The sequence below is a fragment of the Muntiacus reevesi genome, chromosome 1 (genome assembly GCF_963930625.1).
Source record: "Muntiacus reevesi chromosome 1, mMunRee1.1, whole genome shotgun sequence".
NCBI lineage: Eukaryota > Metazoa > Chordata > Mammalia > Artiodactyla > Cervidae > Muntiacus > Muntiacus reevesi.
The window spans coordinates 237464374-237485421 of NC_089249.1; the positions used below are offsets into that span (position 1 = coordinate 237464374).

Consider the following 21048-nt stretch of genomic DNA (forward strand, 5'->3'; position numbering starts at 1 on the left):
TCCACACAAAACCCACCTCCAGACCTGTTACAAGGCTCCTGAGCCTCTGCTGAGATCACTCATTAGAATGGCCATGTCTCACCCATGAGAAGAGAAGTTCTACCCCTTGCCCAGCTGCACCAGAAAGCTATTGGAAAGTACAAATTTTAGGTTGTAGCCGGCATAGATCACTTTAAAAAAATAACATTTATTGGGTTTTTGGTTTGTTTGTTTTCTTAAATACAGAAGAGTATAAAGAAGAAAATAAAAAATGGCCTATAATCACATCACTCAGAACTCCTGTTAACACTTAAAAACTAAAAGTAATACATGCACTTGATAAACAGTATCAAACAGTACAGAAAGGTACAAAATGAAAGGCCTCCTCTTCTCAAAGGTAACCACCGTCAATGGTTTCTCATATATTCTTCTGGACAGGTTATTTTGTGCATTTGCAGCCTATACATGTATAGCATTTAAAAATGATTTCTGTATACATAAGGACCTTACTATGTATATACATTGTCCTGTAACTTGTATTTTGCACTGAGAATATTTTGGAGAGCTCTCCATATTAGCAAACTTACTCAGTTATTCATTCTTTTAGTAGCTGCGTAATGTTTTATTAAAGGAATACACCAACATTTCTTTTAACTAGTGTCCTGGAGTTAAATAGGCATGTAGGTTTTAAGTGAATCACATTTAAACAAAGACAGACTAACGTTTAAGTTAACAATTTCCAGTCCATCTGGTTCTCATGAAATTGGGTAAGGAGACATCATAGTTTAGTCATTAAGTATTAGAGATCATGAAATAAGATAAAATTTACACAAAGAAAATGGGTTGGAAAGTCTTTGTGACCTATGGCAAAATTCATGAGTAATGGAGAAAGTGTTAGTTATGTATTTTCTCTGGCCATGTCATTTCTTCAACAGACCACTCAAGGTGGACTCGATTGGTTGATATCAACTTAGTGCGTTGCCATGCTTTGAAGCTGGACTCCTTCGGCCAGTTTATTGAATTGTTGCCTAGCTTGGAGTTTATTTCACTGGACCAAATGTTTCGTGAACCGCCCAAAGTAAGTCACATTTGAAAGAGTTTTTTACTCAAGAAACAACCTAAGTAATTTTTTCCCTAATGATGTACCTTTACAAATGATATAATTTGACTTTTTACTGCCAGCCTCAGTGAAGGAAGGCATAAAGGTTATAATAAGGAATGGCCACATGTTCTTATGAGTGAGTACTAAGGGGTTTCCAGATAAAAGAAAAAGTAAGTGGAAAGCTGTCTCCATCAGGTTTATAAAGTTAATGTAAGAGCAAAGGTGGAAATTTGAGCTAAAGCAAAAATTATTACTTAAGAGTAGTTAGTTTAAAGATTAGATCTCTAATTAGCAACCCAACATCTAAGTAAGGATTAGGAACTTATTTTGGATGTTTTCTTTTGCTGCTCCTCTCCTTTTCAGTTAGATATCTGGGGAAATCTGAAGTTGCCCAGTTGTACAAAATATTATTTTAAAACTTCTTAATGTATATAGAAACTTAACTTATTGTAATAGAAACTTAATATTTCAACGAATTAGGTTCTCTCTTGTCAATTCTTAATGGTTATACCCTCACTGTTGAAGCAGTGCTGTATAGTAGGGAAAGCTCAGGGTTTGAGGACAAATTATTGGATTTCAAGTCTCAGCTCTACCACATACTGGTCATACACTGTTGGGCAGATCCCTTCCCATTGTGCATGTCATCATCTGTAAATCAAGACTAATAATTTTGTCTTGCTTGAGGTGTTGTGGGCCTTAAATGAGGTTCTATATGAATAGGTGAAAGTATTTCATAAAGTGCTATATAAGTATTCTATATAAAGATGAAATGAAGGAATATTAAAACTGCAGTGTTTTATTCTAACCCAAATTAATAAGCATGTGGTTTTGTCTTGCTTCAGGGCTGTGCTCGGGTTGGTCTGAGTGCAGGCACAGGAATTGGGGTTTCCTCGGCCCTTGTTAGCAATCAGAACTCCAACAATGACAATGATAATAATGCCCAGAATAATGCCAACATCCACGACAACAATCACCATCACCCAGATGACTCAGATGAGGAGAATGACTTCCGGCAAGACTTGCAGCCAGGAGAGCAGCAGTTTGCAGCCGACGGTAACCCAGATCTTTTGTGAGCTCCAGATAGAGATGATTTTTACTTTGGGTCATGTTTCTCTGACTTTATTCTGTTCCCTTCTCACCCATTTCAGCTTGTCACTTTACACATTGGGGAACCTTGCTAACAAAACAGCTGATGGGGTGGATGGAGTTTGCCTGTCTGCTTGCTTGTTTCAAAGTTGTCTTTATGATGCCTCTTGTCCATAGAATCTATTGGAGGTACTTACAGAAAGGGAAGGACTCAGATGCCATGAGGATTAGGGTGCAGTGAGCCTTAGAAGCCTGGCTTAATGGAGATTTAGCTGTCAGGATTTGGGTGAAGAAGCATCTTTCAGTATCTTGCCAAACAATAGGTATTCCCTCTTATCAATGAACTTGAATGTGGAGATCATTTTTGGATGTACCAAGAATGGAAAAATGAATACCAGACATGTGTTAGACATTGTGTTGGAAACCCTTCACATATCTCTCACCATTAAGTCTTCAAAACCACCCAGAAAATTAAGCAGATGAGCTAATAAGGACCTATGGGATTTCACTTATGTAGTTGTCCATCCAGTTCTTTGATACTGACTGAACTCCTGCTCTCTGCCACCCCATGTGTTATTAGGCTTCATCTGCCCAAATTGATGAGTGAGAATGGAGTGAAATTGTTCCCTTACAGATGTTCCAGTTTCTCAGTTGACACTTAAGAACTGGAAAAGGAATCTCTTTTAGCCACTTTTTTAGTTGTTGCCCCTTCATTTATTCTCTTGGGCAGAGTAATTAATGAAAATAGGGTGCCCTGGTGTGTTTATTACTTTCATAATGAAAGTATTCTGTGTATAATTTCCTTTAGGATCACTCTGTATATGCAGGTCCTGACCTAGGAATCATTTGTAGGCTTTGTCTTCACTTCCCTACCCTACATGCTCTCTCTGTAGAGAACTCTCCATTTTGGTTCTTGGCAAAGTTAGCAGTGGCTCTTTTATAAAGGTTAGTGATCTTTTCTCAACTTGTATCTTCTCTGACATTTCATCTCAGCTGCATTTGTCACTGTTGTCCGCTTCTATCTTCCTAAGGTATTTGCTTCTCTTGGCCTTTCTGAAACCATTTTCCTGATTTTTCCTCCTATCTCACTGGACATGCCTCCTCAGGTTCCTTCACTTATTCCACCTCCTCTCCTCTACTCTTGTCCTTGCTTTCCCTTTTTCTTTCTATAAGCTTATCCAGTCTCATGCCTTCAGTACCAGCTATATACTATTGAATTCTAAACCTTTATTTTCAGCTTTGATATTTCTGTTTTTTAAAGTAATTGCAGTTATATCCAACTTCATACTTCTGATTTCCACAGGAGTACTTTTAGGCATTTCAAACTTCTGGCTAAATCTCTCCTAAAACACAAAAACAAAAGTGCAGAGCTAGCAAGTGCTAGGGGTTAAGGAGTAGATTGTGGAGTCAGCTGTTGTTTCTTTGCCTTCTTGTCCTTGCATGCCATCACAAGGATCTGGACTTCAGAGAACACCAGCCATGTGTAGGAAGCTGGTGCAGCTCTTGAAGTGCAACACTCCCCAAATCCTATGAACCCAGTTGTGTTTGGAGTTGATGTACTAGACAGAGTATAGACTCCACTAGAAAGTTACAGGGCCATTGACTTCTATGTATAGAATGGGGGATGCCTTTCATTGTTAAGTCATATGTGATGCAACATGAACCAAAACATATGCAAGAATACTGTATTTGATTTAAGAGAGAACAATGAAACTTAAATCTACTAACATTTGAAATTAAGGTTCAATACATACGAGATATAATTACAAAACAAATAACTTGAGGTACCGTATTTGTCAAATGTGTTTTCTTCAAGTGCTGAGAAGTAAAGGAATTAGTGACGAAAATGCCAAGATTGAGGAACTCAACAGCTTCAGCAGAGGAAACCTAAGAATACTAAAGATGGTGGCAGTATTTTAGAGAAGTGAATATTGCCATGAAACATTAGGCTCTATGGGTCTTTCCAACTTTATGCTATATTAATGTGTATTTATTATTACATACATGTCAGGTTAATTCTTTTAAATAAAAAATAAAGATGTGGGGAATTCCCTGGCGGTCTAGTAGTGAGGACTCTGTGCTTTCACTGCCATGGCCCAGGTTCCATCCCTGGATGGCACCCACAAGCCACAAGGCACAGCCAAAAAAAAAAAGACCCGAAGAAAGGGCATGTGGCTCTTCATCAAAACTAGAAGTGCAAAGAATTCAAATAAAAGAAACAACAGAAAAAAAACAACATAAAGAGTGGTATAGGGATTAAAAATAAAAGGGATCATGAGGAATGAATGTTAGTTGAAATGACTAATATTGATGCTTGTACTCCTTAAGTACCAACATAACAATATTTTAAACATTAGTTTGAAGTTGATATTCACATGTCGACTTAACTTACTGTAGAATTTTAGAACTTTTCATGCATGAACTTTTGGATTAGTGCTAGAATGAAGTAGATTCACTCACTCTGTTGCCTTGTTGTATTTAACTTAATCAGCTTGCATGAAGTAATTGCCTGTCAAAGAAGGGCATTGTAAAATTTTAAAGGCCATTTAATTTATATAAGTTAAGTGTCTTTGCTAATAAACCACTGAAATAAAATATGGTGTTTTTTTAGTGAACATTATCATGAAAGTAATAGACTCCAACAAAAGTATGTTTTCATTGTTATACAGAGTACTGTTTAATTTACTAAGATTCAATAATTTGGTTATGGATATTATCATCGTAGATTTGCACTTCCAAAACTTAAGATTTAGAATGCTTTATTGTGAACTACTTATGTTAACTGAGAATATCAATTCATTACCTTCATTTTGCGGCACTGTAAAACAGGAGGAGATATCCATATTTTTTTAAACAATTCTCATTGTCTAACAATATTGCCATCTGTCAAAATCATGCTTCTGTAATTGCTAAAGCATTTTGCCAGGTTATTTAGATATAACTACTTTTGAAGTAATTATAACTTTAAAGCATAGTTTTATTTATACATCATTAACTGTTTTTCTATCTGAATTTAAAATAAATCCCATGTACTTACTGCTTTCAAAAGTGGGGTGCCACTCCATTCCCTCACCACCACCCCTGCAAATTAACCACTAAGTGAAACTGCTCTGCAGCATTTATTTTGGACAGTGGTTCTCAAATTTATATATAAAAGAGACCAGTTAATGTATCTTTAAAAATAGCTCAGCTCCATCAAGGTTTATGATTATATTAGGTAATAGGATTTTTTTTAATAACTGAAACAACATTTCACTTGAACAGAATGTTTGGTAAGCATTGATATTTGATTAAAAGATAGCTTACATAGTTTCTGTAAGTTAAAATTGTTCTGAAAAAGGTGTACTTCTCAATGATAAAATACTTTGAAACAGAAAAATCAAAACCAAGAATCACTTGCAACTTCCCTAGCCCCAAAGTACCATTATCTCATTTAATTACCAAAGACATCCATTGAGATATTATCCTTTCTTTTCTTTTTTTTAAATTATTTATTTTAATTGGAAGCTAATTACATTACAATATTATAGTGGCTTTTACCATACATTGACATGACTCAAATGGGTATACATGTGTCCCCCATCCTGAACCCCCCTGCCCCCTCCCTCCCTCCCCCTCCCATCCCTCAGGGTTGTCCCAGGGCACTGCCTTTGAGTGCCCTGTCTCATCCATTGAACCTGGACTGGCGATCTGTTTCACATATGGTGATAGACAGGTTTCAATGCTATTCTCTCAAATCATCCCACCCTCAGTTTCTCCCACAGACTCCAAAAGTCTGTTCATTATATCTCTGTCTCTTTTGCTTCTCACATATAGGGTCATTGTTATCATCTTTCTAAATTCCATATATATGTGTTAATATATTGTATTGGTGTTTTTCTTTTTCTTTCTGACTTCATTCTGTATAATAGGCTCCAGTTTCAACCACCTCATTAGAACTGATTCAAATGTGCTCTTTTTAATAGCTGAGTAATATTCTATTTTGTATATTTACCACAGCATTCTTATCCATTCTCTGCCAATGGACATTTAGGATGCTTCCTTTTCCTAGCTATTATAAACAGTGCTGCAGTGAACATTAGGATACTTGTGTCTCTTTCAGTTTTGGTTTCCTCAGTGTGTATGCCTGGCAATGGGATTGCTGGGTCATATGGCAGTTCTATTTCCAGTTTTTTAAGGAATCGCCATACTGTTCTCCATAGTGGCTGTACTAGTTTGCATTCCCACCAATAGTGTTCGAGGGTTCCCTTTTCTCCACACCTTCTCTGGCATTTATTGTTTTGTAGACTTTTGATGGCAGCCATTGTGATCGGTATAAGATGGTACCTCATTGCAGTTTTGATTTGCATTTCTCTAATAATGAGTGATGTTGAACAGCTTTTCATGTGTTAGTTAGCCATCTATATGTCTTCTTTGGAGAAATGTCTGTTTAGTTCTTTGGCCTATTTTTTTGATTGGGTCATTTAATTTTCTATTGAGCTGCATGAGCTGCTTGTATATTTTTGAGGTTAATTCTTTGTCAGTTGCTTGGTTTACTGTTATTTTCTCCCATTCTGAAGCCTGTCTTTTCACCTTGCTAATAGTTTGCTTTGTTGTGCAAAAGCTTTTAAGTTTAATTAGGTCCCATTTGTTTATTTTTGCTTATATTTCCATTACTCTGTGAGGTGGGTCATAGAGAATCCTGCTGTGATTTATGTGAGAGAGTATTTTTCCTACATTTTCCTCTAGGAGTTTTATAGTTTCTGGACTTAAATTTAGATCTTTAATCCATTTTGAGTTTATTTTTGTGTATGGTGTTAGAAAGTGTTCTAGTTTCACTCTTCTACAGGTGGTTGACCAGTTTTCCCAGCACCACTTGTTAAAGAGATTGTTTTTACTTAATTGTATATTCTTGCCTCCTTTGTCAAAGATAAGGTGTCCTTAGGTGCTTGAATTTATCTCTGGGCTTTCTATTTTGTTCCATTGATCTATATTTCTGTCTTTGTGCCAGTACCATACTGTCTTGATGACTGTAGCTTTGTAGTGTAGTCTGAAGTCAGGCAGATTGATTCCTCCAGTTGCATTCTTCTTTCTCAAGATTGCTTTGGCTCTTTGACGTTTTTTGTATTTCCATACAAATTGTGAAATTATTTTTTCTGGTTCTGTGAAAAATACTGTTGGTAGCTTGATAAGGATTGTGTTGAATCTATAGATTGCTTTGGGTTTATACTTATTTTCATTGATTCTTCTGATCCATGAACATGGTATATTTCTCCAGCTATTTGTGTCATCTTTGATTTCTTTCATCAGTGTTTTATAGTTTTCTATATATAGGTCTTTTATTCCTTTAGGTAGATTTATTCCTAAGTATTTTATTTTTTTCCTTGCAATGGTGAATTAAATTGTTTCCTTAATTTCTGTTTCTGATTTCTCGTTGTTAGTGTATAGGAATGCAAGGGATTTCTGTGTGTTAATTTTATATCCTGCAACTTTACTATATTCATTGATTAGCTCTAATAATTTTCTGGTGGTGCATTTAGGGTTTTCTTTGTAGAGGATCATGTCATCTGCAAACAGTGAGCGTTTTACTTCTTCTTTTCCAATCTGGATTCCTCTTATTTCTTTTTCTTCTCTGATTGCTGTGGCTAAAACTTCCAAAACTGTGTTGAATAGTAGTGGTGAGAGTGGGCACCCTTGTCTTGTTCCTGACTTTAGGGGGAATGCTTTCAGTTTTTCTCCATTGAGGATAATGTTTGCTGTGAGTTTATCATATATGGCTTTTATTATGTTGAGGTATGTTCCTTCTATGCCTGCTTTCTGGAGGGTTTTTATCATAAATAGCTGTTGAATTTATCATATATGGCTTTTATTATGTTGAGCTATTTTTCTTCTGTGCCTGCTTTGTGGAGGGTTTTTATCTTCATCTATTGAGATAATCGTATGGTTTTTATCTTTCAATTTGTTGATGTGGTGTATCACATTGATTTGTGAATATTGAAGAATCCTTGCATCCCTGGGATAAAGCCCACTTGGTCATGATGTATGATCTTTTTACTACGTTGTTGGATTCTGTTTGCTAGAATTTTTTGAGGATTTTTGCATCTTGTGTTCATCAGTGATATTGTTCATCAGTGATAGTTTTCTTTTTTTGTGGCATCTTTGTCTGGTTTTGGTTTTAAGGTGAAGGTGGCCTCAGAATGAGTTTGGCAGTTTACCTTCCTCTGCAATTTTCTGGAAGAGTTTGAGTAGATAGGTGTTAGTTCTTCTCTAAATTTTTGGTGGAGTTCACCTGTGAAGCCACCTGGTCCTGGGCTTTTGTTTGCTGGAAGATTTTTGATTACAGTTTTGATTTCCATGCTTGTGATGGGTCTGTTAAGATTTTCTGTTTCTTCCTGGTTCAGTCTTGGAAGGTTATACTTTTCTAAGAGTTCATTCATTTCTTCCAAGTTGTCCTTTTTATTGCCATATAGTTGCTGATAGTAATCTCTTATGATCCTTTGTATTTGTGTTGTCTGTTGTGATTTCTCCATTTTCATTTCTAATTTTGATTTGATTCTTCTCCCTTTTCTTGATGAGTTTGGCTAATGGTTTGTCTATTTTATTTATCTCCTCAAAAACCAGTTTTTAGTTTTGCTGATTTTTGCTATAGTCTCTTGTTTCTTTTTCATTTATTTCTGCCCTAATTTTTATTATTTCTTTCCTTCTACTAACTCTGGCATTCTTCATTTCTTCTTTTTCTAGTTGCTTTAGGTGTAAAGTTAGGTTATTTATTTGATTTTTCTCTTGTTTCTTGAGGTTAAGATTGTATTGCTATGAACTTTCCCCTTAGCATTGCTTTTACTGAATCCCATATGTTTTGGGTTGTCGTGTTTTCATTTTCATTTGTTTCTACGTGCATTTTGATTCCTTTTCTGATTTTCTGTGGTTTGTTGGTTATTCAGAAGCATGTTGTTTAGCCTCCATATGTTTGTATTTTTAATAGTTTTTTTCCTGTAGTTGACATCTAATCTTACTGCATTGTGATCAGAAAAGACGTTTGAAATGGTTTCAATGTTTTTGAATTTACCAAGGCTAGGTTTATGGCCCAGGATGTGATCTATCCTGGAGAATGTTCTGTGTGCATTTGAGAAGAAGGTGAAATTCATTGTTTTGGGGGTGAAATGTCTTACAGATACCAATTAGGTCTAACTGGTCCATTGTATCATTTAAAGTTTGTGTTTCCTTCCTAATTTTGTTTGGTTGATCTATCCATAGATGTGAGTGGAGTATTAAGGTCTCCCACTATTAATGTGTTACTGTTAATTTCCCCTTTCATACTTGTTAGCATTTGCCTTACATGTTGCGGTGCTCCTATGTTGGGTGCATATATATTTATAATTGTTATATCTTCTTCTTGGATTGATCCTTTGATCATTATGTAGTTTCCTTCTTTGTCTCTTTTCACGGCCTTTATTTCAAAGTTGATTTTATCTGATATGAGTATTACTACTCCTGCTTTTTTTCGGTCTCCATTTGCATGATATATCTTTTACCAATCCTTCATTTTCAGTCTGTATGTGTCCCTTGTTTTGAGGTGGGTCTCTTGTAGACTGCATATATAGGGGTCTTGGTTTTGTATCCATTCAGCCAGTCTTTGTCTTTTGGTTGGGGCATTCAGCCCATTTACATTTAAAGTAATTATTAATAAGTATGATCCCATTGCCATTTGCTTTGTTGTTTTGGGTTCGAGTTTATAATAAACCTTTTCTGTGTTTCCTCTCCAGAGAAGATCCTTTAGCATTTGTTGAAGAGCTGGTTTAGTGGTGCTGAATTCTCTCAGCTTTTGCTTGTCTGTAAAGCTTTTGATTTCTCCTCCACATTTGAATGAGATACTTGCTGGGTATAGTAATCTGAGTTGTAGATTTTTCTCTTTCATCACTAGTATGTCCTGCCATTCCCTTCTGGCCTCAAGAGTTTCTATTGAAAGATCAGCTGTTATCCTTATGGGAATCCCCTTGTGTGTTATTTGTTGCTTTTCCTTTACTGCTTTTAATATTTGTTCTTTGTGTTTGATATTTGTTAATTTGCTTAATATGTGTCTTGGGGTGTTTCACCTTGAGTTTATCCTGTTTGGGACTCTGAGTTTCTTGGGCTTGGGTGGCTATTTCCTTCCCCATTTTAGGGAAGTTTTCAACTATTATCTCCTTAAGTATTTTCTCATGCCCTTTCCTTTTGTCTTCTTCTCAGACATCTGATTTGAATGTTAGGGCATTTAACATTGTCCCAGAAGTCTCTGAGGTTGTCCTCATTTCTTTTAATTCTTTTTTCTATTTTCATCTCTGCTTCATTTATTTCTACCATTCTCTCTTCCACCTCACTTATCCTATCTTCTGCCTCAGTTATTCTACTGTTGGTTCCCTCCAGAGTGCTTCTGATCTCAGTTATTGCATTATTCATTAATGATTGACTCTTTTTTATTTCTTCTAGGTTTTTGTTAAACATTGCTTGCCATCTTCTCAATCCTTGTCTCTAGTCTATTTATCTGTAACTCCATTTTGTTTTCAAGATCTTGGATCATTTATACTATCATTATTCTGAATTCTTTTTCAGGTAGACTCCCTATTTCCTCCTCTTTTGTTTGGTTTGGTGGGCATTTATCATGTTCCTTTACCTGTTGAATATTTCTCTGCCTTTTCATTTTGTTTAGATTGCTGTGTTTGGGGTGGGCTTTCTGTAGGCTGGAAGTTTATTATGTATTTTTATAATACATAATTTTGTGTAGCTTGCTCTCTGTGTAGCTTGTGTAGCTTGCTCCCTGTGGGTGGGATTGGACTATTGGCTTGTCATGCTTTCCTGGTTAGGGGAACTTGTGTCTGTGTTCTGGTGGGTAGAGCTGGATCTCTTTTCTCTAGAGTGCAGGGAAGTGTCCGGTAGTAAGTTTTGAGGTGTCTATGGATTTGGCAAGGCTTTGGGCAGCCTGTATTTTAATGCTCAGGGTATGTTCTTGTTTTGCTAGAGAATTAGTGTGGTATGCCTTGCTCTGGAACTTGTTGGCTCTTGGGTGAAGCTTGGTTTTTAGTGTAGGTATGGAGGCTTTTGGATGAGCTCTTGTCTATTAATGTTCCCTGGAATCAGGAGTTCTCTGGTGTTCTCAAGTTTTCAATTTAAGCCTCCTGCCTCTGGGTTTCAGTCTTGTTCTTACAGTAGCCTCAAGACTTCTCCATCCATACAGCACAGATGATAAAACATCTAGGTTAATAGTAAAATAATTCTCCACAGTGAGGGACACCCAGAGAGGTTCACAGAGTTACATGGAGAAGAGAAGAGGGAGGAGGGAGGTAGATGTGACTAGGAGGAGAAGACGGAGTCAAAAGGGGAGAGAGCAGTCTAGCCAGTAATCAGTTGCCTAAGTGTTCTCCACGGCCCAGAACACCCAGAGAGATTCACAGAGTTAAGTAGAGAAAAGAAGGGGGAGGGAGGAGATAGAGGTGACCTGGAGGAGAAAAGGGAGAGTCAAAAGGGGAGAGAGCAATCAAACCAGTAATTGCACCCCCAAGTGGAAATGGATACTGAAGACTAGATTCTTAAAGGTACAAAATTGATAACAAATACCAAAAAGCAAAAATTAAGAATCTAGAGTATAGATTAAACTCTCAAAAATACAATATTAAAAAAAGAGAAAATCAGTCAAAAAAATTATAAAAATATATATATGAAATTTGCTTTAAAAATATGGTCTTTGTTGCAAAGTAATAGTAGGTTATAAAAATGAAAATTAAAGGAATAATAAAGAACTTAAAAATAAAAAAATTTTTAAATGATAGTAATAAAAATACTTCTAGGAATTTCTCTGGAGCTGTTGTGGGCAGTGTGGAGTCAGTTCAGTTTCAGATAGTTCCTTGTTCCACCTTGTACTTCTTCTCAAGGTCTGTATAGGCCCCTTCCAGTGCTTTGTCAGTGTTAACTACAGGGTTTTAATCTGTTGCACCTGTCACTTCCAGAGCAGTTCCCTCTTCTCTATTTGTTTTGGCTTCCTGTATGTAAGTCTCTTTAGTGTCTAATTTCCACCCTGACACAATGGGGTGAAGGTGTTCACTTATTTAGGCTCACTTGTTCAGTTGTAGAGAGGAAGGAACACTGCAAAAAAGTATCACTGGCGTGTGTGGGGAGTGTTGACGGTATATGGACTACACTGGGTTTGCCCCAGCTCACTGTGGCCTGTGCTTCCGGGTCTACACTGCTCAGGCTCCAGGTTGCTCTGTCCAGGAATACTGTCCAAAGCTGGCCCTGCGTTTTATACACTTCCCAGGTCTCAGCTGCTCAGGTTCAGGTTCTTGGATATGCCACAAGGGCACAGACTCACTTGGGCATGCGTTTTGTGCCCTTCCCAGGTCCCAGCAGCTTAGGCAACCAGGTGCTTGGTGAGCACACAGTCTCAGGTGGACTGTGCATCTTAATCACCTCTCTGGTCCCCACCACTCAGTTTCCTGGGTGCACCTCGAGAACACTGTCTCAGGTGTGCTGTGTGTCTCTGGGGAACTGATCTCAGGCTGTGACCCTCCTGGCAGATGTCAGCCCTCAGAATCCTAGGAAGACATGGTTAGCAACTGCGATCCTCACAGTTTGGTGGAGGATGCTGGTCTCTGGGGCAGAGATTGCCCCTTGCTTTCCGGCTCTGGCTGTTGCACACCTGCCTCTCTGCCTCTGACGGGGGCAGGGAGGAGCCTGTAGGCAGCCAACTAGCTCTCCTTTGGTATTCACCCAATCCTCTCTTCCGTGAGAGGGCCAGGTTAGAGACTTTCGTGGGAAAGTTCTCTTTGTTTTTTCCTCTCTCTCTGGCTGTCCCACAGTTTGGGTTGCTATCTCACGTTCGCTCCCTCAAAGTGTCCTCAGGGCATTCAGGCCCGGTCCTTACCCTAAGCATGCATTCCAAGCCTCCCTGTATTGGCCCCGCTCGCTGGTGGCAGACAGGAGCGTCTGGGCTACTTCTCCACTGGGAGTTGCAGTTTAGGCACATATTCTGTGGGTTTTTTTTTTTCCTCCCGGTTATGTTGCCCTCTGAGATTCCAAAACTTCCCACAGACCCTCCAGTGAGAGGGTTTCCTGCTGTTTGGAAACTTCTTCTCCTTCATGACTCCCCCCTCCCCAGGACAGGTCTCCATCCCTAACTCTCTTGACTCTCTTTTTGTCTTTTATATTTTGTCCTACCTCCTTTCGAAGAGAATGGGCTACCTTTCTGGGTGCCTGGTGTCCTCCACCAGCATTCAGAAGTTGTTTTGTGGAAGTGGCTCAGCATTCAGATGATCTTTTGATGATTTTGTTGTGGTGAAAGTGGTCTTCCCATCCTATTCCTCTGCCATCTTGCCTGTCTTTCCTGAGACATTTTCCTTGCTTTGCTTTATACCAGCACCTGCCTGCTGTCTCCAATGTGGAGTCTTTAGTAAGTTCTGTTGACTGTCTCTAAAACATCTCCCTAGTCTATCTACATTCTTCTTCCTCATTGTACCAGACTTTTTTTACCTAAATGTTTTAATAGCTTTTATAGTAAAATTAATTCTTAGAGTAGCCAGGGCAATTTTTCAAAAACAAATACCAGACAATGTTACTCCCTTTCGTAAAACTTTCTGACAGCTCCCCTCTGCCTTAGAATAAATCTAGTTTCTTGATTTGGGCCATAAAGTGCTACGTAATGTGACTTGTTCTCACCTTGTACTACTTCCCACCTCATACACCGCTCTTGAATGTGCCAAACTGGCACCAACTGTTGTACTAACTGCTGCCTCTTCATAGAATGCCCCCCCCCACCTTTGCATGGCTGCCTTCTTGATATGTAGGTCTTAGCTTAAATATTAATCTCAGAGCTGTCTTTCCTTACCACTTTAATCATCTTTTTTTCAATTGAGTTATAATTGACATTATTTGTACATACTGCATAATGATCAAGATAAGTTTAGTAAACATCGATCACCATACATAGTTACAGTTTTTTACTGTGATGAGAAATTTTAAGATTTTCTGTCAGTAATTTTCAAATATGCAATAGAGTATTAATAAATATAGTCTGCACGCTGTGCGTTACATTTCCATGACTTATTGAACCTACTGATCACCTTACCACTTCAAGTGCCACTAATTTATTCTCTTTTATATCAACCTCTTAATTTTATTACATAGATATTATTTTCTGATGTTTTTATTGTTGACTAAAAAATAATTTTACTAAAAATTTTTTTCTTCCCCAACTAAGCTCCATGAGATTAGAGATATTGAGTATAACCACTCTTTCTTAGCACCTAGGAACAGTAACACATTGTAGTAGGCTCTAAATAAATATTCAGTGAATGAATGCAATTAAAGAAGTTTTAAAATAACTTTGGGGTATTTATAGTATTCCCACAGGTTATTGTGGCAACCTGAAAAGCAATTGCTGAACAGCTTTGAAAACCTTACTACATAGATATGAGAATGTAGTTCTGTCCTAGTGGTTTCTTCTGCCTATAAGAGGCAGTTTTAAGCTTTTCACAGTCTGGGACCCAGGCTACCTTTTTAACCTCCTTTCCTCCTTCATGTTCTTACTGCAACTCAAACTCTTATTCTTTTTATCACTGACCTACTTACTCTTCTGGAAAATGTTATGTGCTTCCTGGTATATATGAAATATCACTCCATCTCAGTGAAACCTTCCCTGTTCAACAGGAGACGTAACAACTGCTTTCTTGTCCCTGTTCCCTTTACTTGGACTGTTCTAGCACTATGTGCTTAGTCTCTCTGTTGTGTCCAACTCTTTGCAGCTCCATGGACTGCAACCCACCAGCCTCCTCAGTCCATGGGATCCTCCAGGCAAGAATACTGGAGTAGGTTGCCATGCCTTGACCTTATTTTACATGTCTTGACATTTCTGCTAGAAGGTGTGCGTTCTCTGAGAGCAGGGACTATAAATTTTCCACCTATTCATCGTCCGTGTCTTGTTGCAGGCTTTGGAAATGGACCTCATTTCAAATCCCCTTAAATTGCTAACTCTTAAGCCTCAGTTTCCTCAAATGCAAAAATGAGACTAGTAGTAATACCCTCATAAGATTGCTATAAGAAATAACTAACGTATATGAGGGCATTTAACACAGAGCCAGACATAGTATATGTACACATTAATTACTAGCTGCTATTCATAATCACTCTTTACGATTGAATAAAAGAAGCAAATTGATTGATGTTTATCATATATTATTTCTTGACAAGGTCAGTCCTTTTTTTTGGCCCTAAATGAAATGTAGATATTGAGGGCTAGAGTTGGTAGAGTTTGGGATGGGAGGCTAAACATGAGGGGGAATGTGCTGTTGTGTATTTTCAAAACCAAAGCAAAGCTCAGTGTCCCTCTGAAATCTCAGACTTCTCTGCTGTATATTCCAGTAGCATTTATCTGAATAGTATGTTTCTGGCATACTCATATTTTACCTTGTTTCTTTGCTGAGTATATGAATTTTTCTTACCTCCTTAAATAGATTCTTTAGTTCTTTCAGGAACAGTATCTTGTTTTCTTCTGTGTTGGTTTCTTCATTTCATTCAAATGGTTGGTTGATTTGATAGCAGTAGTGTTGTACACCCATAGGTGTTGAGTGGTGCACAGGGTAGACACAGCCTGCTGCCATCTGGGTCCTGCCCATGCTATAAACGTAAAGGACACTACTGGTATTGTCCTGATTCAGACTGAGAGCAGGCACTCTAGCTTAGGGGTCGGGAGCAAGAGGGTACTGGGGTGAGTGCTTTGAATATGGACTTGAGGGATTTGAAGTTAATCTTTTAAAATCTTGGAGCTTGTCAGTCTGAAATTATTCAATGTGCTTATCATCTGGAAAAATATAAACATTCCCATTCACTGATAGTCACTAATAGCCTTAGAAGACTTAGATGCAGATTAAACATTTGAGTGATGCTAAAATGTTAAAAATGTACTTCCTGTGCTTAATAATCCTTGCTACACAGGAGCTGAAAATATGACCATATTCTCTAGAGAGCAGGAAAAGAAACAATTTGAGCTTGCCTGCTCAGTGCATCCTGGTTCAGCTGGCAAATACAAGACTAACTGCTTACAAGATGATCATGAGATCTTGCAGTAGCTGGCTGTCACTGACATCAAACAAATAGCTTAGAGGGAGACAAACAGTTGCCTCATATAGCAATCCCTGGTAACGTCTTCAGGAATGAATAAGTGCTTTCTTCTTTCAGCTCTACCCTTCTCCATCCTTTCATCTTAAAATGATGGACTTTCTCTACCAAGTAATCCTTTTTCCTTCTGTGGTCTCCCCTCCTATAGAACCAGACACTTCTTGTTGATGTTGATATAATGAAGCACATTTACATTATATTCTTTTAGAATGGGCCTAATGATCATGAGGCTGTTTGTTTCTTAATGGTGCCACAATTTTGCCTGCCATTGTGGTTTTCTTAGACATCTCCTGATGTTACTTTGACTGTGATTATTTTGGTTTAAGCACTGAATGAGATGGAAGACATGGTGCAAGAAGATGGAGAGGTGATGGCCGAGAGTGGACATGAGACTCCAGCTCGCAGTCAGGCAGTTATTCCTGTGGATGTTGACGAGGAACAAGCAGGTAATCATGTGACTTCCCACATTCATGGTTCTAAAAACTAGAGCCTGACTTTAATGAAGAAAGGAAAACACTGAGAATGATGTTTTTTGTTTTTTTGACATGACAGCTAATGATGTGTTACACGCTGTTTATTTTTGACTAGGCTTGTGTTAGTTCTTGCTCTGTGTGTGTGTGTGTGTGTGTGTGTGTGTGTGTATCTTATTAGTTTGTTTTTGATTTTTTGTTAACTGTGGTAGCAGCTCCTCTTTCTTTCTTGGTATACACACATACGTGTGTGTGTATGTGTGGAGAAAAAAAAACACTCAAGTTATAAATAGGAAAATAACCTGATTAAATGTCCTGCTTATTCTCTTCCTTCATTTTAATGGGGAGAAGAAGCAGTGGAGAGGTTGATTTGGCATAATAAACAGAACAAGATCTAGTCTCAGTTTGCCACTGGGTCATTTATAGCAGTCATATAACCCATAAAGATTACCTGATATAATCTTTCATCTCTACAGATAGGGAAACTAATATTCTTTCAAAAGTTTGAATGGTTTACTCAAGACCACTCAGCCATTGACCAAGGAACAGAATTGAGATGAGAACTGAAATTTTCTCACTCCTGGTCTGTTCAAATGCTACCTTGCCTTTGAATTGAAAACATCTTTAACTACCCTTGTTTTAAGTGTCTTACAGATGCAGTTGCTCACTCAACAAATACTTGAGTGCTTACCCTGTGCCAGGCATTATACAGCATGACAGGAGAGTTTCCTCACTTGTCAGAGAAAAGTGGATTGTGAGAGCTGAAGGTTTACAATGTGTAATGCCAAGCAGACAGAAGATTTTTTGTTGTTGTTTAGTAACCAAGTTGTGTCTGACTCTTTGTGACCTCATGGGCTACAACCTGCCAAGCTCCACTGTCCCTGGGATTTCTCGGGAAAGAATACTGCGTTGAGTGCCATTTCTTACTCCAGGGGATCTTCCCAATCCAGGGATTGAATCCGCGTCTCCTGCATTGGCAGACAAATTCTTTACCACTGAGCCACCAGGGAAGCCCAAAACATTTTTTACATAAATAATCAAAGAACCAATTTGTAACATGCATCCAGCCTTTCAAGAACATATCTGTGACATCCAGTGCATTAGACCTGTACTTAGTTAAAGAATACATAATTCTCACCAGTCTACAGGTGTCAGAGTTAAAGAATACATAATTCTCACCAGTCTACAGTTGTCAGAGGCTTGCTTTCATTCAGACGTTTGCAAAATTAGGAAAATATCTAGCCTATTTTTCAAATGATTATAATGAGTATTATTTTTAGGATGATTATGTGACTCCTTCCAACAATGAAGATCTTGAAGGGAGATGGCATATGCTCTTCTACTTTAATTTTCCTTTATAATGTTGGGTGGTATATTAGTCATACTTAATGTTTACATAATGCTTTAGAATTAATGTGTTTTCACAGTGTCTCATCCAAGTATATGCTCATGAAAATGAGTGATCAGGGAGGTTTCATAGAGCCAAAGCATCTCTGATCCCAAAATACTGGAAACAGTATTTTGAGTGAAAGCCTTTCTTGGGCAAAAATTGATTGTTATGCCTTTGCTCTTTGTTGTAGGACCCAGTGGTCTTCAGCGTGTAGTAAAACCAACCCCAATTACTGTTCATGACTCAGAGAGTGATGATGAAGAAGACAGTCTAGAACTCCAAGAAGTTTGGATTCCTAAGAATGGTGCCCGGCGTTTCTCTGAACGTGAAGAAAAAACCGGAGAGTCTGTGCAGTCCAGGGAATTAGCAGGTGAGAGGCTGTGTCTTACTCTGACCTGTTAGTGAGAGTCACCATGAGAATGGACACATTGGTCTTTATATACTGTGTCCCGACCACAGCTTGTGGTACAGTTAACATATCCTTATGAAATGTGACGGGGGGCAAGAAAGGCAGCAGAGCAAGCAAGAGGAAAATCTGGGTGGCGCTGTCAAGGACGAGTGCAGCACAAGAATATTGTGGAGCTGGGGCTTGGGGAAGAGATGTGAGGATTGTCGGTCCCATAGTGGAGGCTTTAGGAAGTTGTGGCATCAGAGTATCAGGGATGAGTGAGGGGCCTGTGCCTCACAGAAAAGACAACAACTGAGTCATCTAGGGCAGTGAAGAACAACCATTCCCCAGGTGGTCATCTGTCCACTTGTGCTTATTTAGCAAATGGTGGTGGTTAGTTTGGTGCTTGAGGAACTCCTGAAATATGTTCTTATAATCCCTTGTCTCCCTTTAAATCCAGTCCACAACCTTCTGCCATTTGCCTCACCAAGAAACTTTAATTCTGTTAACTTTTAGGTTTATACTTCTTTCCTTGTCTTCCCTTCTATTTCTCAGAACCATATGCTTACCATTTTCTGCAAAGGATGAGGTCTTTTTAAATTGTCCACTCATTTTTCCTTGAAGACCCTATTCCTTAATGTATCTGAATGTTTAGTATATATTTGTATACATTTAACACCAAACCTGAAATGTACACACATTACTGTGTATGGTAAGCTCAGCTCTTTACACTTGGAATAACTTACTAACCACTAACTGATTACTCACTTCTTACTTTATCCCTTGTAAGAAATTCAGATTTATCTTTACGCTTGTTTAAAGGAGCTTTTATGGACACTGACATTTAGGAAAAGTCATGTGACCGGCTGACTAACCTAATGTTTCCTAGAAAGTTTAGTTTCTGAATTTAGAAACCAGATTTTGTGTCAGCCAGACAAAACCTAATTTAAGTATGCTTCTAGGTATATTCATTCAGCCTTACTGTGCCCACAGGTACTGTGTTAGGTGCTGTGAGGGGTGAGATGAATAAGTCTTGACCTCTCTCTCTTTGCCTCCCTCTGTCGGGAACCTCTAGTCTGCTTGAAGAGTCAGGTCAGAAACACAGATATATTTTAGGGCATATACTACGGTGGCTCTGGGGTGGGAGTGCAGAAGAGATTGAACAGATGTCCAAAGCCAAAAAAAACTGGTGAGAATCAAGGCTCCTAGGTAATAAGGTAGGGGTATATTCAAAGAAAAGTTTGGGTGGGGGTGTAGAATGTTTATAGAGGGGACAAGAGTGGAAGGTTAGTTTGTAATTAGTTCATGACAAGCCTTGACAGCTGATCTCAAGAGTGTTAATCAGGTAGGCACTAGAGAGAAATAAAGAAAGCAGCTGAGTGATGTGGTCACCATTATGCCTTAGGAAAATTAGTGTACATTGTTTCCTGTTCCAGATTTACTCTTACCTTTTGTCCAGAATTTGTACTGAAATCTTTTCTTTTCCTCGGGCCGTTCTTCTTTTTCTATAAGCAGTAAGTGGAAAAGGCAAGACTCCACTTCGAAAGAGGTACAACTCCCATCAGATGGGCCAGTCGAAGCAGTTTCCTCTCGAGGAAAGCAGCTGTGAGAAAGGCTGTCAGGTCACCAGTGAGCAGATCAAAGCCGATATGAAAGCAGCTAGGGATATTCCTGAAAAGAAAAAAAACAAGGATGTTTATCCCAGCTGCAGCAGCACCACCGCCAGCACAGTGGGAAACTCCAGCACTGCTTCTCAAAGCCCCGACTTTGTAAGGACGGTGAACAGCGGCGGCTCTTCCGAGCCTAGCCCTACAGAAGTGGATGTGTCCAGGCAGTGTGTCTGCTCCCCCGGTGGGTCAGAGGACTCTGAGGCCATGGAGGAGGGAGATGCAGAGAGTTCTGTCTGCCCCAGATGCTGCTGTCACAGGCCCCAGGAATCCCAAAGGAGAACTAGCAGGTGTTCTGATGAGGAACGTCCTTCAACCAGCCGAGCCTGTGTTGTGAATGGCCCGGATGGTACGAGATCCGCCTTTTCCTTTAGGACTCTGCCACAAGGGGGGTCTTCAGGCCCAGCACATGATGAGAGGACTAATGGGAGTGGCTCTGGGGCTACAGGTGAGGACAGGAGGGGGAGCTCCCAGCCTGAGCGCTGTGACGTGCAGTCTAATGAAGACTACCCTCGGAGGCCCCTAACACGGGCCAGGAGCAGACTGTCCCATGTACCGCTGGTATCTGAGTCAGGTATGACAATGCTGCCAGGATTAGCTACTGCAGGTTAGGACCAGAGAAGAGCATTTGCTCGTTCTGTAAGTTTTCTTACATAAAGCCAGTTTGGCAAATTGATTTCTATGTTTGGGTTCTGTGATCATATAGATCTTGAGCTAATTTTCAGCAGTGGGATGGGAGTGGGGAGTGGGGGTGGCATGTAAAACAGCTTGTAAGATATCCAATCAAGAAAAGCTTAGATAGTTATGCTTCTAAGAAAAGTATAATTGTGTATATGTATTGACCT

At 38.8% G+C, this 21048-nt stretch overlaps 1 protein-coding gene across 5 annotated transcripts in view; it reads left to right on the plus strand.

The window, feature by feature from the left end:
* FBXO38 (F-box protein 38) overlaps positions 1-21048 on the plus strand; it is a 63068-nt gene that overhangs the window by 30187 nt on the left and 11833 nt on the right. The window contains exons 11-15 of one of the 5 annotated variants that reach the window (XM_065918859.1): positions 915-1057; positions 1924-2134; positions 16615-16734; positions 18339-18518; positions 20049-20777. In XM_065918859.1, the coding sequence (XP_065774931.1) occupies positions 915-1057; positions 1924-2134; positions 16615-16734; positions 18339-18518; positions 20049-20777 (1383 nt within the window). The remainder of the gene's footprint in view (positions 1-914; positions 1058-1923; positions 2135-16614; positions 16735-18338; positions 18519-20048; positions 20778-21048) is intronic. The other 4 variants (XM_065918861.1, XM_065918860.1, XM_065918863.1 and 1 more) reach the window with 4 other exon arrangements.